General features: G+C 47.4%; 2 protein-coding genes across 2 annotated transcripts; both read right to left on the bottom strand.

Moving 5' to 3' along the window:
- Positions 1-62: 62 nt before the first annotated feature.
- On the bottom strand, positions 63-8810 carry LOC101067781 (non-muscle caldesmon-like). Its single transcript, XM_029842080.1, has 18 exons — positions 8613-8810; positions 8378-8481; positions 6904-7029; positions 6554-6827; positions 6425-6466; positions 5852-6179; positions 5322-5350; positions 5182-5217; positions 5036-5103; positions 4715-4961; positions 4511-4639; positions 3647-3690; positions 3498-3576; positions 3277-3405; positions 3059-3187; positions 2014-2085; positions 1824-1854; positions 63-1053 (listed from the first exon to the last, which is right to left on the bottom strand). Exons 2-18 carry the CDS (start codon positions 8449-8451, stop codon positions 1037-1039), a joined length of 1854 nt encoding a protein of 617 aa, XP_029697940.1. The 5' UTR covers positions 8452-8481; positions 8613-8810; the 3' UTR covers positions 63-1036.
- Positions 8811-12489: 3679 nt separating this feature from the next.
- Positions 12490-14805, bottom strand: bpgm (2,3-bisphosphoglycerate mutase). Its single transcript, XM_003967497.3, has 3 exons — positions 14675-14805; positions 13642-14264; positions 12490-13197 (listed from the first exon to the last, which is right to left on the bottom strand). Exons 2-3 carry the CDS (start codon positions 14240-14242, stop codon positions 13022-13024), a joined length of 777 nt encoding a protein of 258 aa, XP_003967546.2. The 5' UTR covers positions 14243-14264; positions 14675-14805; the 3' UTR covers positions 12490-13021.
- Between the last annotated feature and the right edge of the window lie 757 nt (positions 14806-15562).

A 15562-nucleotide genomic window follows, 5' to 3' on the forward strand; every position in this document is an offset into this window, starting at 1 on the left:
CACACATGCACACAGGTACACACACACACACACTGCAGCTGACCAAGATTTAACGACCCAGATTGTTCAAAATAGCACATCGCTTCTTTATTTCAGCAACAAACAATCATTTCAAACATTCACACAAAGCCATCGCTGCAGGTTCATGTTGGCGCCGCTGACTGACAGGAACAAAAGGCTCCAAAACACAATTTATCACTGGCAAATAAACTCTAACCGCTGTGGCAGCGGCACAAATAACCCTCGACGCTCACCGGGGCAGCAGCGAATCCTTGGTTACAGGTCTGAGTTTAAATCAGGAGTAACTGGTAAAAAACCGCATGCAGTTCGATGCTGTTCTTCAACTTTGGTGGCAATCAGTCACATTTTTGGCTGTGTAGGTGTTTAAATGACTGGCTGATGTGTTTTCATTGGTTTTCCAGTCTTTCCTGATGATCCAAAGGTTCAAAAAAATCAACTAATAAATTCAAATTATTGCCATCCGTGTTTATTCTCAGGTTGATTATCTGGTATCGGGTATTTGACGTCATTAAAACAGTCATAATTGACGGCTTCAGCATGTAGCCGAGGGACTCTTACGTCACCACGTCTGGACACTGGCTGCAAATGACGTCACCAGCGCTACAGTTAGCCGGTTAATGTGATCATTAATGGGGGGAATGGAAAGAAGTCGGTAAAATTCTCATTTCTGGTTGGTGGAAGAGAAACACGTGGCCGGAATCCTGGGATTGGAATGTTATAAATCACTTTAAAAACTTTTTTTAGGGAGAAAATGGCACCAGTTTGCAGTAAATATGCAATAAATCCCCTATTTACAGTACATGCTGACCCATCCATTTAAAAGCAGACTGTGACGTGACCCGGTGATCAGTTAAAAAAATAAAAGCAGTGATGGCACAAAAGGCGCGTAAAAATGTCGGTAAAATACTTCATTCAGCATCCAGGAATTAATGTCACTGTGCTCCCTCAAGTGTGGACTTGACGTAGATATAGTAGCAGATCCTTGAGGCTGGTCAGGTAAGGCTGGGCCCGGGTTTTAGGTTCTCCCACCTGCTAATAAAGACAGCCAGATATTAAAGACGTATTAGTCACGATCCGATTATGTCTCCGCTATTATTAGTGACACGCACTGTGCAGTCAAAGTTCACACATTTCGGTGTGATTGAAAGCTGCAACTCTGTCACTTGCCCTTTACTTCATTCCCCTGGGGTCTATTTCTGCAGAAGCGGGAGCAAACGGAGCCGCTATTTACGGTTCCCGGTGCGCCACAAACACTTCGCGCCCTCGTTGTCCGCAGTTTTGGCCCAGGCGAACAGCGACGGGGAGCTTTTCTGGGCCCACATCAGTGGATACTTAGCGCGATTTGGGGGATTATTGCGCATTGAGGATACGTGTTGGCGCTTTATCGTCGGCTCTAAATAAATGCGCAGTGATGGAGAGCACTGCGCCGCGCAAACACTCAGTAATCCACACCAGCAGCCGCTTGTAATGTGACAATCAAGCAGCTGCACCCTGGAATGTCTCACGGCTTCCCGACACCATGATCGGCATCGGCCGGCCGGCCCAGGTGACACGAGGTGAGGCTCGGATGGATCCCTTTACTGGGCAGCAAGGTCATGGAAAGGATTTGTTGTTTTCTTTTTTTAAACCATAAATCGCGTCCACGGGTCGTCTGGTGGGCGTGGCCGGCGAACCGTGGCGGTCATAAACCAGTCTGCCACTATCCAGGGACGTGTTTGATGACCTGCTGCACAATGGATACCACGGAACCCCAGAATAGTTCCCCAGGGTGTGATTGCAAATTACATTGGTGGATTACTTACTGGCAAACTTGCTTTTGCCTCCAACAGCCACCTGTGAATTAAAAAGTTGATTGTAGTTTTAATTGGCGTTGAGAGAAAAGGGACGTCAAATGCTTTTAAATCGGCTCTTATTATGTAGGAATGGTGAAATAATACGATTATATTACATTAGAACTATATTAGATATGGTTGGAACGGGTCTGTGTGCTACCTTGGCCGGGGTGGTGGTCTTTTTGGGTTCCCACATCCCACGTCTGTTACCTACGTCACTTGGTTTCACTTCCTGTATTAAAACAAACATGTGGAATAAGTTAATTTCTGCTTTTATCCAAAATTAGCCACAAAAATGTTTCTGCGTGCAAAATTTAACCTGAGTAAATGTCAAACATTTAAAATGGTTTTTTTTAAACCCTCTACTTTGTAGCAACACACTTTTCCTTTACATTTTGAGTCAATTTGATTAGAAAAGGAATGTAAATGCTGTAAAATATAGAATTATGCGCATGTCAATGCAGCATGGGTTTTTATAGATGCAGTTGTCACCAACACGAGAAAGGGCGCCTTTACCAGTTTGAAGAGTGGAGAAATAATAGCAGGAAGAGATTAGATGAGGAAGGCTGAAAAACAGAATGCAAAGGAGATTCAAAGAGCCGTCAACACGGTAAAAGAGGGGGGGCAACAAGCTGTTGTCCCGCTTTACGCCTGCAGGGGGCGGTGTCGGAGCACATATGTTTGTGGAGACGTCTGATCCTAAAGATATCTCACTCATAAAGTGCACTTCAGAACAATGTCGCACGTCACCCAGAAATGCTCCTGCACGTGGACAGAGTGCGTCTCAGGGAGGGACGAGTAAGAAGTAGCAGCTGGTGTCCCAGTTTAAAGGAAGGACACGGCGTCTTTGCACTGACCTCACTCTGCTGACTCCGCAAATCATGAGGAAAAAACATGAATAACACCAACACCACGTTTATAGAGCCTTATGCTTGTGGACAGTGTGGCAATTGTGGTCTTTATATGAGTTTATAGGGCTATAACATAGGAGAAGAGACCACTATTGCTTGACAGAAGGGTGTTGAAACCGTGGGGGGAGGGGGGCATGTTGGCATGTAGCTCCTTTACATATTACATATACTTTACATGTGCTGTGAGATTCAGCTGGATGCATTTATTTTAAAAATGCGTAGTTCAAAAACATCAAGAGGTGGTTTTGGGAAAGCAGATGTGAAGTAAAGTAAGCAGGAATAATCTGGGCTCACTGCTGGTTTTGCTGGCGCCGGTGCTGGTTCAGGTTCGGGCTCCGGGGCAGGTGCGGGGGCCACCTCAGCAGGCTTTGCCTTCCAGCTGCTGACCCGTCCGGCCACGCCTCCTCTGATACCCGCCACATCCTGGGAAAAGAGGAGGCTCACTCGTTCGACTCTGTCCTTCGTCTCTCACCCACCCCCCCACCCCCCACCACCACCTTTCCCCCGCTCACCTTGACGGTGGGGGCGGGGCTTTCAGAGCTGCCGACGTTCCCCTTCTCCCACATGCTCTTGATGTTGCGCGTGCCTCCCGAGGGAATATCGGCCACTGCCGACTTGGAGGATTTCGCGTCTTTGTTACCCTGTTGAAACACCGGATTTAAGGTCCTCTGCATGTGGAAAAGGCCAGTTTACAAGTCGCCCTCCAGAGACGAGACACCTTCTGACAGGTCACCTGGATGGCTGATGCGTACTGGTCCATTCTGTTGCCGATCCTGGAGACGATGGGGGTGTGGGAGACCCTGGGTGTGACGCTGCGTTGATGAACACATGTCAGACATTCGTCCAGTGAGGCCCAGTTTATTTACCAACCCGATCTCTCACCTTTTCTGGGCCGATTTGCTCAAGAACTCAGCCTTCTCCCCAATCTGTACCAAAAAAAAAAAAAAAGAGAGGATTCAGGTTACACACCAGCTTCTCCGCAACAGGCCAAGTCAGTCCTGGTCAAGTTGTTCCTGACCAGCATCCAAGATAACCTCACCAACGAGCAGACCGGCCCGTCCCCGAGGACAACTGCCTGTACTTGGACATTGCGCTGGTCGCCGGGCGAGCGGGTGAGCTGGAGCGTCTGGCTGTCAGCGAGCCAGCAAATACACAAACAGCTCAAGATGAATTGCACGTCTCGTGCAGAAGCAGGGCGCATAATTCTCGATCTTGCGCCAAAAATAGTCCGGCGAGACGTTTACAGAGTCACGCTGGTGGTAGACGAGGGCCATGTTTGAGTGGAACGCAGCACAAACGCCCCCAGTTGTCCTCGTCAGCCCACGTGAAGCGAAGACGCGGGATGAAAGATATATTTAACTATATTTTACATTTGCCTTTCGCAGATATTTCCTTCATCGGACCAAACTTTTCCATTAAATATTTATTTGAAACCCTGACTTTCCGACCCCTACCTACTGACGGTATTGGGGTGGATATCGTGTCTTTATTCCAGCCGACCACTAGAGGGCGCCTCAAGACCTTTCAGCCTGACCTCTGTGTTAGTTTTGTTAGATTTGGAAATGCTGCGCACAACAAACGCCATCTGGAAAGTTCTCATGAGGTCCAAACCTCAAAAACAGACAAAGCGACTTTTCTTTGGGTGGAGTGACCAGTTGCATGATGGGTATTTATGGACCGAGCAGGCTTTTGTGGGCAGCGTTTAGCAGGGAGACCGGTCAAGCATCAGGAGCCTCCGAAACTCACCTTCGAGGAGCCCTTGGGGTTGATGGCAAAGGCGGGTTTTGCAGATTCTTCTACCTCCATCTGCTTCTTCCTCTCCGCAGCCTCTGCTCTCCTCTTCTCGATCTCCTCCCTCATCCTCTTCCTCTCCTCCTGTTGGAGACGTCAACGTCCGGGTCAGAGACCTGGAAAATCAAGCTGAGGACGCGTCGACGGCGTCCACCTCACCGTTTCTCTGGCTTTCTTTTCCTCCAGCTCCTGTTTCTTCTGCCTCTCCTCCTCCTCCATGATCCTCCGCCTCTCCTCCCTCTTCTTCTTCAGCCCCTCCAGCTCGGCCTCGGCGTCCTGCTGCTTCTGCTTCATCTTCTCCAGCTCCTCGCTCTCTGCGTCGTTCCGTCGCCGCTTCAGCTCCTGCAGCTTCCGCTCGGCTTCCTTTTTCTCCACATCATCCGGGCTGGTTGGCGGAACGGCGTCCCTGACGGTGGAAAACGCAACGGGGGATTCAGAACTTCTTAAGTTTGGGCGTTGAAGAGAGTTTCGGACCGGTACCTCGACGTCTTCTCCGTCTTCCTCAGTTTGTTCTCGAAAGGAGAAACGTTCTGTTTGGGTGGTTCAAACTTGGGAGAAAGAGGGAAAATGAGCCGTTAAAATTGTGAATGTTTTACAGTCTCTGTTTAAAGAAATCGTTGTCTCACCTTGTCTTTAAACCCAAATCTTTTTGGCTTCTCCTCCTTGAAACAGAAGACAGGAACAGAAATAAGTGAAAGAATTTAAAAAAAAAACAACTTTAAAGTTGGGTTTCTGTATAGTTTAAGTGAAATAATAAAGCGAAAACCTCTTCTTTCTTCTTTTTCTCTTCCAGCTCTCCTTTTTTGCGTTTGTCCTCCTCTTTTTTCTTCTTCTCCTCCGCCTCTTTTTTCTTCTTTTCCTCCTCTTTCTTCCTTTCTTCCATTTCCTTTTTCCGTTTCTCTTCCTCTTCTTTCTTCTTCTTCTGTTCTAGCTCCCTTTTCTTCTGCCTTTCTTCCTCCTCCCTCTTCTTTTTCTCTTCCATCTCCTTCCGCCGGTTCTCCTCCTCCTCTTTCCTTTTTGCCTCTTTTTTGCGTTTCTCCTCCTCCTCTTTCTTCTGCTTCTCTTCCATCTCCCTTTTCTTTTTCTCCTCTTCTTCTTTCCTGAGTTTTTCCTCCATCTCCCTTTTCTGCTTCTCTTCCTCTTCTATTTTCAATCTATCTTCCTCTTCTTTTCTCAGCCTCTCTTCCTCCTCTTCTTTTTTGAGCCTCTCTTCCTCCTCTTCTTTTTTGAGCCTCTCTTCCTCCTCTTCTTTTTTGAACCTCTCTTCCTCCTCTTTTCTCATCCTATCTTCCTCCTCTTTTCTTGACTGCTCTTCCTCTTCCTCCCTCTTCCTTCTTTCCTCTTCCTCCTTTTGCTGTTTTTCTTCTTCCTCTTTTTTGAGCCTTTCCTCCTCTTCTACTTTTTGTTGTTCTTCCTGTTCTATCCTCAGCTTTTCTTCTCTTTCCTCTTCCTCTTCCTCTCTCTCACTCTTCTCCTCCTCTTCCTCCTTTTGATCTTCAGGAACAGCTTTTTCTCCTTCTTCTCCTCCTCCTTCTTCTTCTTCTTCTTCTTCTCCTGCATCTTTCATTCCTAAATTGGGCTGCTCTCTCTCTTCTTCCTCGGCTGCCGTCTCCTCCTCATTCTCCTATGAATTATACGAGTTATATTTTTGTCACGCAAACAAAAGACATGAACTTCCTATTATTTATATCGAAGTGAAAGCAGGAAGCATCGGATTCATAAACAGACCTCGGATTCATTTATTACCACAAGCATTTGTTTTAGTTGGAACTTTGCTCACCGATGATTTAGCTTCATCCCACAAGGGTGAAGTGGAATTTATGTATTTGTTGATGAAAGAGAGCAGAAAATCTGCAATAACAAATGTACCTGCGCTGCTGTGATGACTGTTTTTGCTTCTTCGGCTGATTCCTGTTGAAGGACATGAAATATCGGTCATATTAATGAGCTCCAGCCTCAAATGAAACCCTCTTTAGTGACTCAGACTGATTTTTGAACCTTGTCCTCCTCCCCTTTGTCCTCTTCTGCTGTCCTGCAGGAGTTGGCATCATCGTCCTCCTTTCCTACGGGCTCGTCCTCCTCGTCTTTGTCCTCCTGTTGCAGACTGCTGTCGTTCTCTGTGCCGTTGGTTTCACCCACGTCGTTCTCCTTCTGTCTCTCCACGGCCTCCTTCATTCTCTTCTGCCTGCGCTCTTCCCTCTTGGCGAGGCGGTCCAGCAAGACCTGGTCGTCATCGCCGGCGGCGGCAGGGGCGGAGTCGGCCTCTGACACGCTGTAAAGTGACCGTCTGTTTGGATCTTTTCATGTCTGCTGAACCTTCATTGGACTTGGTGATTTGAACACCGTACCTGTTGGTGTCGATGACCTCGGTGTTCCCAGCCAGCTCCACTTCCCTCATCTTCTTCCTCTCCTCTCTGGCACGTCTCCTTTGCTCCCGAGCTTCCTCTTCATCGTCATCATTGGCGACGCCAATACTGAAATAATAATAATACTGAAAACATGCCAGCGGAGCCAGTGGTCCACTTGGCACTATTGTCCTGGCAGAGTCAGACTGTGAGAAAATTGTCTGGAACGTTTTGGGATATTTTGTTCCGTCTGGAGCGCCGACGGGACGGCAGCTGGCCTTGATCGGAACCAGATCAGCTGATGATGGTCTGTATTTGAATCCACAGAAATCGAAACCAACAATGTTTTTATACGTCCGCAGACACGGTTTTAAATACTAATGACATTCTTTTCCTGCAGCTTGGGCTCTTAGCAACATGGGTCCATTTCTCTTCAAACGTATAGATGAAATTAACTTATTTATTCATCATTAGCCAATGTCAAAGGGCAGCACTAATGCTCAGCAGCACATTTGCCTCAACTAGTCAGATTCTGTGGCTTTGCCAGGGTCTTTGACCCAGTCCAAATTAAGGTAACCGGAGACTCTAAGCTGCCACTGGGGCAGGTGTCCTCTCGAACATGTTCTCCTGCCTCCTATCTGGTGACCACTGGGATAGACTCCAGCACCCCCATAGCCATAATTCTTAATAAGTCCAAGCATCGAATGGATGGATGGATGGATGGATGGATGGATGGATGGATGGATGGATGGATGGATGGATGGGTGGGTGGGTGGATGGATGGGTGGATGGATGGATGGATGGGTGGGTGGGTGGGTGGGTGGATGGATGGATGGATGGATGGATGGGTGGGTGGGTGGGTGGGTGTTTGGGTGGATGGATGGATGGATGGATGGATGGATGGATGGATGGGTGGGTGGGTGGGTGGGTGGTTGGATGGGTGGGTGGATGGATGGATGGCTGGATGGGTGGATGGATGGATGGATGGATGGATGGACGGACGGACAGCTGCTGCTCTGAACTCTTCTGCATTCCTGCAGAGGTCACACCCTCACGGGCCATCTGAGTATATCTGAGAGCCAAAGCTGCACCTTCACTCTCGTGACGGGACGTTTACTGAGCAGAGGCCACGTCAGGGAGCCCTGAAGGCGGCGCGGTATTTATCCGAGCTCGGTCGGAGAGGGAGAGATAAATCCCGACAACAGCACAGCCGGCTGACTCTTTAACGAGCAAATAAAGGCAGCGCAGGTGATAAAACTGACATGCTGTCAGCTCTTCTGATTCAACGCAGCATAAATCCAAAGATGTGCAGGCTCACAGAGAGTTTGGGTCACTTTTGCACGACAGCGCGCTTGTCACATCCAAATCTACCTTTCCCAAAGTGCAGTGGGGAGTTATTTACCACAAAACGGGTGTTAAACCACGAACAACACATAAAACGTGTATATTTTTATTTGATCTTGCAGGGCTCACTCACGTCTGGGCGTCCAGGCGCATCTGCTCTCTCCTCTGCCTCCTCAGCTCCATGCGGCGGTCAAAGTCGTCATCCATGATGCCCCAAAGATGCTCCTCACTTTCTTACTGAAAGATGCAACGACAACATGAGGCGGCTGTGTGAGTAATAAAACCCTCTGACAGTGAACTTCCACTTCCACACGCCAAAAGCAGATAAGCAACAAAATTAAAAAAAATAAGAGGCGATGTATCACAACCAGATTCTGGATCACGGAGCGGCACCTCAGCAGTCGCTGAAACTCGAGTCCATGAACAGCAGCCTCTCCCGGTTTTTCATACATCAGCTCCTAGTCTGGTTTGTGTCTCAGCCGTTGCAGCATGAAGGATTCCTGCTGGTTCATTCAGCGTCTTCAACTACCAGAAAAGGCAAAGCCTGCCTCTCTGCCTCCCTCTTCCTCATCCTCTCCCTCCGTCTCACGTCCCCTCCCTGATCTCTGACTTCAGATTTTTGCAGTGTCATTTAATGGTGGTCAGTTTGGAGAAACCCCGCTCGCTGCCTTTCTCTTCCTCTTCAGCTATCATCCAATATTCCTATTAATTCATTACTACTGCATGTGCACCACCAGCACCTGGTGGAACAGCCAACAAAGGTGAAGTCAGCGGAGCAATGATGCATAAAAGTGGACGGTGGCTTTGTTTAATGCTGTAAACAGGTTTTTTCTGTTACTACATTGGCATTACTTGCACTGACACTCGTGTAAAGAGCTCATTGTCCTTCTTATGCAGCTGAATCGACTCTGCCAGGTGAACTCAGATGTTTCTCTGGTACCAGCAGCCTGGACGCTGGACTAGGATCTCAGGAGTGAGGAAAGACTTGGGATCTTTAGTTTCATTTGAGAAGGTTGAATCAGCTGTGCAACACACTTCTGAAGACTCCAGACCTGAACCCATCAGGATCTTTGTGATGCAATCCGTGGGACCAAAATCTGCTTCTGAAACTCTGTTTTCCGATGGCGCCATTACAACCTCAATCCACTTCTTATCTCACATCGTTATTCTTTTGCTCTCAGCGCCTCGCCGCTCATAAAAACCGCTGCGCATCAAATCGCCTTCAGCACTGCAACAACGTTGAGTACTTTCATGACAGCGGCCAACGAAAACTCTTTATGAAATCAGTTTTCCCCTAACGAACTGGAATTTTTCAAACCTGCACGCCAAGCGGGCGCAATCAGCAATCATGACACACTTTCCTTGTTGAAATCTGCGAAGGAATCAGCCAGAAGGTCCAGCCAACACACACAGCAGATACAGCGTCAGGGTAAACTGGCTATTGAAGCCAATCCCATAGAAGAGGAAGGGGAATTGATTATGGTTGACTTTCCTCCATCTATCAAACTCATGAGACATTGTGCCCTCGCTTCGCAATCTTCTCTTTATTTTGGTTTTGTTAGCGAGCGCGCCGTCATAATGGAGCAGCGTGATATAATAGTTTAGATTTGACTGTGTCTGAAGCCATATACAGTCAAAGAGGTTCCAGACGGCGTGAGCCAGAAGACGCGTCCTGCAGGAACACAGTCGAGGGCTGTGCTGGGGGAGCCTGACGTGCGTGGATTTACACATCCTCTTTGAAATAAGAAGGTGATTTATTGGAGCTCATTTTTTACAAAACCTTTTTGGGGGAGGGTGCAGAGCTGAGGCCGTAGTTCTTGATGTTACATCCATTCTCATAGTGAGTGATTCTCTTCCTAATGTAAGCACTTTTTGAGATCTGGCTGACCTTTTAGTGGGTTGCCTGGATCAGCAATAAAAAACTGTTTGGCCCAAACCTGTCCAGTTCTATAAATGGGGAGTATTAGCCTGGTAGCATGCTAAGTGTGGAAACAATGGCCTGGTTCAACTTCACAGTTAATTCTACAGGATGGCAGCGTTGTGGAAACAACACTCATTCACAGCTCTCTTAAAGGGGACCAGTTTGGGTTCAGTCATTCTCTTCCAGGGGCATTATGGACCTGAAACAGCAAATATTGACAGGCTAACAGCTAGCTGATGTGTCAATGTCGTGATTCAGGATGCTGATAGACCCTGACCCAGTGTTTAGTGGTGAGGGGGGGCATCATCCTCCCTCCCAAATATACAGACGGACATGCAGAGATCAGATATGTCAGGGAAATAAAGAGGTGATACCTGCTACCCATCATTAGCATCACTGGGGAGTCCAGCTCCAGTCAAATTGTGGTTACGTCACATGGAATAATAAAAAAGCATGAAAAATAATTGCTGTCATGTGTCATCAGCTGAAACATTAGCATGAGGTAAGCGGCCTCCTGTGATAATTCTGCAGCTCGGGAGTTCTTTTGAAAAGATTAAAAGTGTTCTTTTAACTGACTTATAGAATAAACTGTTGCCTGTGAGGTGTTTGCAATCAATCAAGAGGCCGCAGCTGCTTACTCCACATGACCAAACATGGTCACGTATGAAAAAGTCCCTGACCAGGACACAAATTCCACACAGTTTACAAGCCGCAACGTACTGCGGCGCTGACCTTCTCCAGCAGTCGTTAAAATGTCTGCGTGCCGCAATGTGACATGGAAAAGGGGGAGAGACGTGCAACACGCGTGTTGTTGCACCGGTGCAGCGCAGGACGGGTCTCCCAGCAGCCGTGACGTCACCGCGCGGGACACCGATGGAAGTGGAAACTGGAGCAAAGAGTTCAGCGAACTGGTCCAAAGTCACAAATTTCTCCTGCAATGGTGACTGGGAGGAGACAGATGCAGCTATGCGCGCTCCCTTCCCTGCATCCCCTCAGATGAGACAGTGCACTCGGCCTCCTTTTAAGGAAGTACACAGGCACTGTTAGTTGGAGTGTCCACGGGGGCCACCGACAGCGAGGACAGTTTATTCTAAAGAATACCTGCTGCCACGCATTCCCAGAATAACTTCTTTACATTGCGGTTGCTTTAGCTTGGCCGTGCGTGAAGCTGACGGCTGTGTGAGGCCGATGGAGGTGAAAAGGCTAATGTGCTGATGGAGGGAATGTTATTCTCCCCCACCCATGAAATGACCCATGAATGTCCGTAACTTTCCCATCATTTCTTTACATCAAGCTCTAAGGCTCCCCTGAATCTTCTACGGTAGATCCGACTCATAGAAACATAGAAGCCTCTCAACCCATCTCAGTATTCAAGTAATATATATTTCCGTTGTGGTTACAAGAAGGGGAGCAGATGCTCGTGAACATGTCGAGCCCCCCGACCTCACGCACAACTTCTCCACGTGGATTTTAACTTCAACACCATCTAAGGAATCGGAGCCTCACTCCGCATGTCAGCAAACACCTTTTCCCAGCTCTGGCCAATGTAACAGTGCAGCGAGGGGAAGGGAAACGACGCCGCAACGGCTCCCGTAAAAGAATTGAATCAGAATGTTTTATTGTCACTGTCAAACAAAAAATTAATATTTGCTTTGCAAATTCACTTTCCTGTAGGCAAAAGCTCAAATTTCCTGAGAGATTGATCAGCAGAGGTTTACAAAGTATCAGTTTAACAATGACAAATAAGTAATTGTTGGATTAAATCCTGCACAAGGCGTCTATGCTTTTAATTGTTTGGGGGGAAAAGGGAATTGATTACATTTAGTGAGGAGCTGAAGCAACATAATTGTTATAACTCATTAATAAAACTGAAGCCAGACCATCATTTGTGCTAATAAAGCCGCTGTAGTGATGCGCTCTTAAATCTAAATGTATAACCGTTATTATCCAAAAGATGGACAAAGACATGGATACTGACCTTAAGACAAATCTGGAAGTTTTACAGGAAATCATCATCATATCATCATCAAACTTACCCAGACGACAGATCAGAGTAACTTTCCGTGCTGGAAGTCAGCAGAAGGAGGGGACCCGGCGTTTATAAGAACTTCAGGGCGTGCGGCTCCGCCTGCTCAGGCTCCAGCCGGGCCAGAATCGACCCCTGCCCTGTATACACTGCTCACCCTTTCCCATATAATCCACTTCTCTGGTGCAGGTACAGGATTCGGTACACGAGAATGTTGAGTGGGACCCTCATCGTGTCCTTTTAAGAGCATTTACATCCGATTACATTCCCCCCTTGAAGAGTAAATGAAGTGGCAACGAAACATTAAATTCTTTTTAATTTCACGTGGAACATCAGTCGGGTGCCTGAATCCCCACAATTCCATTTTTTCCCTCCTTCCCCCCAACTTAGTGCACAAACCAGTGTATGACAGAAGCACGAGGGAGTGTGAAGCATCAAACACACGACGGTAACACCAACAGAACGGAGCAGCTGTGAGGAACGTACCATGCAGTAGTTTTACACGAGAGAGAGCACCACGGGGAACATTTCTAAACATTATCCATGTAACAGATTAAGCTCCTCACTGATATCTTGCATGTCTCTTTAACATGACACCACTTTATGAAGAAACAAGTACTTAAAAAAGCATAAAGATTGGGAAGATCACGCTGTAAAACCCTCCATTCAGGATTGATCTAAACCTTCTGTAACCCAGACTCCAATGTCATAAATTTATGTTAATAAATAATTTAAGACTTTTTCTAAAAACTTGGTTTTTTTTAGTACCTAATTAAAGTGCGCAGAGGCGACCAGACAGGTGCTCAAACGGACGCCTGCTTTAGTAACTTTCAGGCGGAGGGTTTGGCCTTTCCCTGGTCCTCCACTTTTTTGATGGCTGCCCGAATTTTGTCCTGGTCTCCCAGCAGCTGGCGAGGCTTCACGGGCTTGAGGCTTTTGTCCAGTTCGACCAGCACGGGGACGCCCGTCGGGAGGGTCAGGTTGGCGATATCCTGGTCAGATATAGCTGTGGGAATAAAAACAGGGATGTTGACACCACAGCTCGTGTACAGGGATGACATGAAAAACAATAGTGCACCTCCAGCCTATGTACGCGCGTGTATAAATACACATCAAGCTAGTGCTATGCGGTATTATGCAATAACCCGAGCGTATCAGGTTACAGAGTGGCCCATCCACATGGATCCCCCACTGCTTCTGACTGTAACCAAAGGTCAAAGTGGACTTCACGGCCGCAGCCTAATGTAACATAAACTTAGTGGCCTTTCTGCACAAGGTCAACGTTCCATTTCTGGAAATCGCACATGCTCTTCGTGGCTCAGGTGCTCCAGAGAGTAGAAAATGCCCCCCCCCCCCCAGGGAGGGTGGAAGTAGTAGCTGAATTGCACTAAAGTTAATCCCCCGCACAGCGACACAAAGGCGGCTGCTGACTGTGTCTATAGAGGCGTACCTTCCAGGTGCTTCAGTAGAGCTCTGCAGCTGTTTCCATGGGCAGAAATGAGCACAGTCCTGCCTTTCCTGATCTCTGGCACTATAGTATTATTCCAGTATGGCATCAGTCTCTCCAACACCTCCTTCAGACTCTCAGCTCGCGGAAGGTTCCCCTTCGGAACGTCGCAGGTCGTGTACCTGCGGTCGTTGTAGATTTCAAGGAAGTACGGGTGAGATTCATCGATCGGAGGTGGAGTAATGTCATAGCTCCTTCTCCACAGCTTCACCTGCTCCTCCCCGTGCTGCGCGGCCATCTCTGCTCGGTTTAGGCCGATCAGGGAACCGTAGTGGCGCTCGTTCAGTCTCCAGTCTTTGACCACGGGGACCCACTCCTGAGCCATGGCCTCCAGCACCAGCCAAGCCGTTTGCACGGATCGGCTCAGAATGGAGGTGAACACCACGTCAAACTGGACGCCCTGCTCCTTCAGGAGCTTGCCGCATTCCTGGGCCTCCTTCACCCCATTTTCGCTGAGTTTCTGGTCAACCCAGCTGCAGAAGCGGTTCTCCTTGTTCCAGGCTCCTTCCCCATGCCTCAGCAGAAACAGTTTGTAATTGGACATCTGAAGAACCAGTGGCAAAAACCTGCGTGCATTCAGAAGAAAACCTTTCAAAAAAAAAAAAAAGTTGAGGAAACCACCAAAAACACCTGATTTATTCGATCGGAACTGCATTAGTATTCAGCATAGCTTCCCTTAAAGGCTGGAGTTCACGCATAACTTGGTAGTTCCGGGGCAAATAAAATAGCTTCGGGCAGATAGCTACACCCAACTAGCTTTATATGCAAGAAGCAGACAAAATAAGGTCTATGCTGGCTTCATCAGATGGTTTTAGCCAGTCGGGGAGGATGCGAGTGCGAGTTGCACTTGCATCTGTGTAAATAGTGCAGCGATGATTATGGCCGCTTAAACCCAGACGAGACGAACAAACGTAGGAACGAACGTCAAATAATATCACACAAAACAACAGGAACTGCGTTTAAAATGCCGTCTCACCCCGTGGAGAGTCCAAGACCGGATTAAATCCCGCTATCGCGGAGGTGCGTGTTGATAGTGCTTGCCATATTTACATGTTTAAACCGTACAGCAGCGTTCCTGTTATGTCACTGATTGACATGTGGCTCTTCCAATCAGAGCCGCAGCTTCGTTGAGTGGGCGGGGCCTATGTGTACGCTGTAATAGCGGTAGTGAATAGAAATTATAATGTTCACAGATACGATTATCAACACAAACTACATTTTTGTAAGTGGCGGATTTTTTTAATTAAAAAAAATGTGTAAAATAAAATGTCATTGTTGCCATAGTGACAGTAGTATAGGCATGACTGCGGATGGCCAAGATTTAAGAAAAAACAACAACCTTTTTTTAGAATTATGAAAAGTACTGGGCTTTCAACTGACAATTTATTGTTTTGTTGTTTTCTTTACAAACAGCCAGAAAGGTTTACTTAGCTAGTGAGCAGCAGGCGAGGGTGTGTTTGTGTGTGTGTTCATTGTCACCTCGGGTCAGTTCAGCCCAGAGACTGAAGGACTTCCCTTAAATTTGCCCAATTGAGCTTTCCGGCTTTCACCGCATGATTTAAAGTCACCCAGAGTGCTCAATACATGTTAAGAGAGCGAGAACGAGAGAAATGCTATTTTAAAAAAAGAAGACACCCTACTCAACATGATCGTGTCTGCATATGACCGACAAGATATGCTGTCCACCTTAAACCTGCACAATGCCGAATATCTATATCTATATGTCTCAGACTGGAGTAGATTATTTTATATAAATGGTCAAAACTGGTAACCAGAAATAATCTCAAGCATTTGAAGGTTTTGGGGCAAAAGGAAATAAAGCTTGAGGATACGGTGCTGCTGAGCTCTTGCACCACGCCCAACC

Source organism: Takifugu rubripes, chromosome 9 (assembly GCF_901000725.2).
Source record: "Takifugu rubripes chromosome 9, fTakRub1.2, whole genome shotgun sequence".
Classification (NCBI taxonomy): Eukaryota; Metazoa; Chordata; class Actinopteri; order Tetraodontiformes; family Tetraodontidae; genus Takifugu; species Takifugu rubripes.

Coding starts and splice junctions, on each gene's coding strand:
- LOC101067781 (XM_029842080.1), bottom strand. CDS start 8,451: ATGGATGACGACTTTGACCGCCGCATGGAGCTGAGGAGGCAGAGGAGA. Junction 5,104..5,181: donor GATTTGGGTTTAAAGACAAG/GTGAGACAACGA, acceptor CTTTCTCCCAAG/TTTGAACCACCCAAACAGAA. Junction 3,188..3,276: donor GCCCCGCCCCCACCGTCAAG/GTGAGCGGGGGA, acceptor CTCTTTTCCCAG/GATGTGGCGGGTATCAGAGG.
- bpgm (XM_003967497.3), bottom strand. CDS start 14,242: ATGTCCAATTACAAACTGTTTCTGCTGAGGCATGGGGAAGGAGCCTGG. Junction 13,198..13,641: donor TCTACTGAAGCACCTGGAAG/GTACGCCTCTAT, acceptor TTATTCCCACAG/CTATATCTGACCAGGATATC.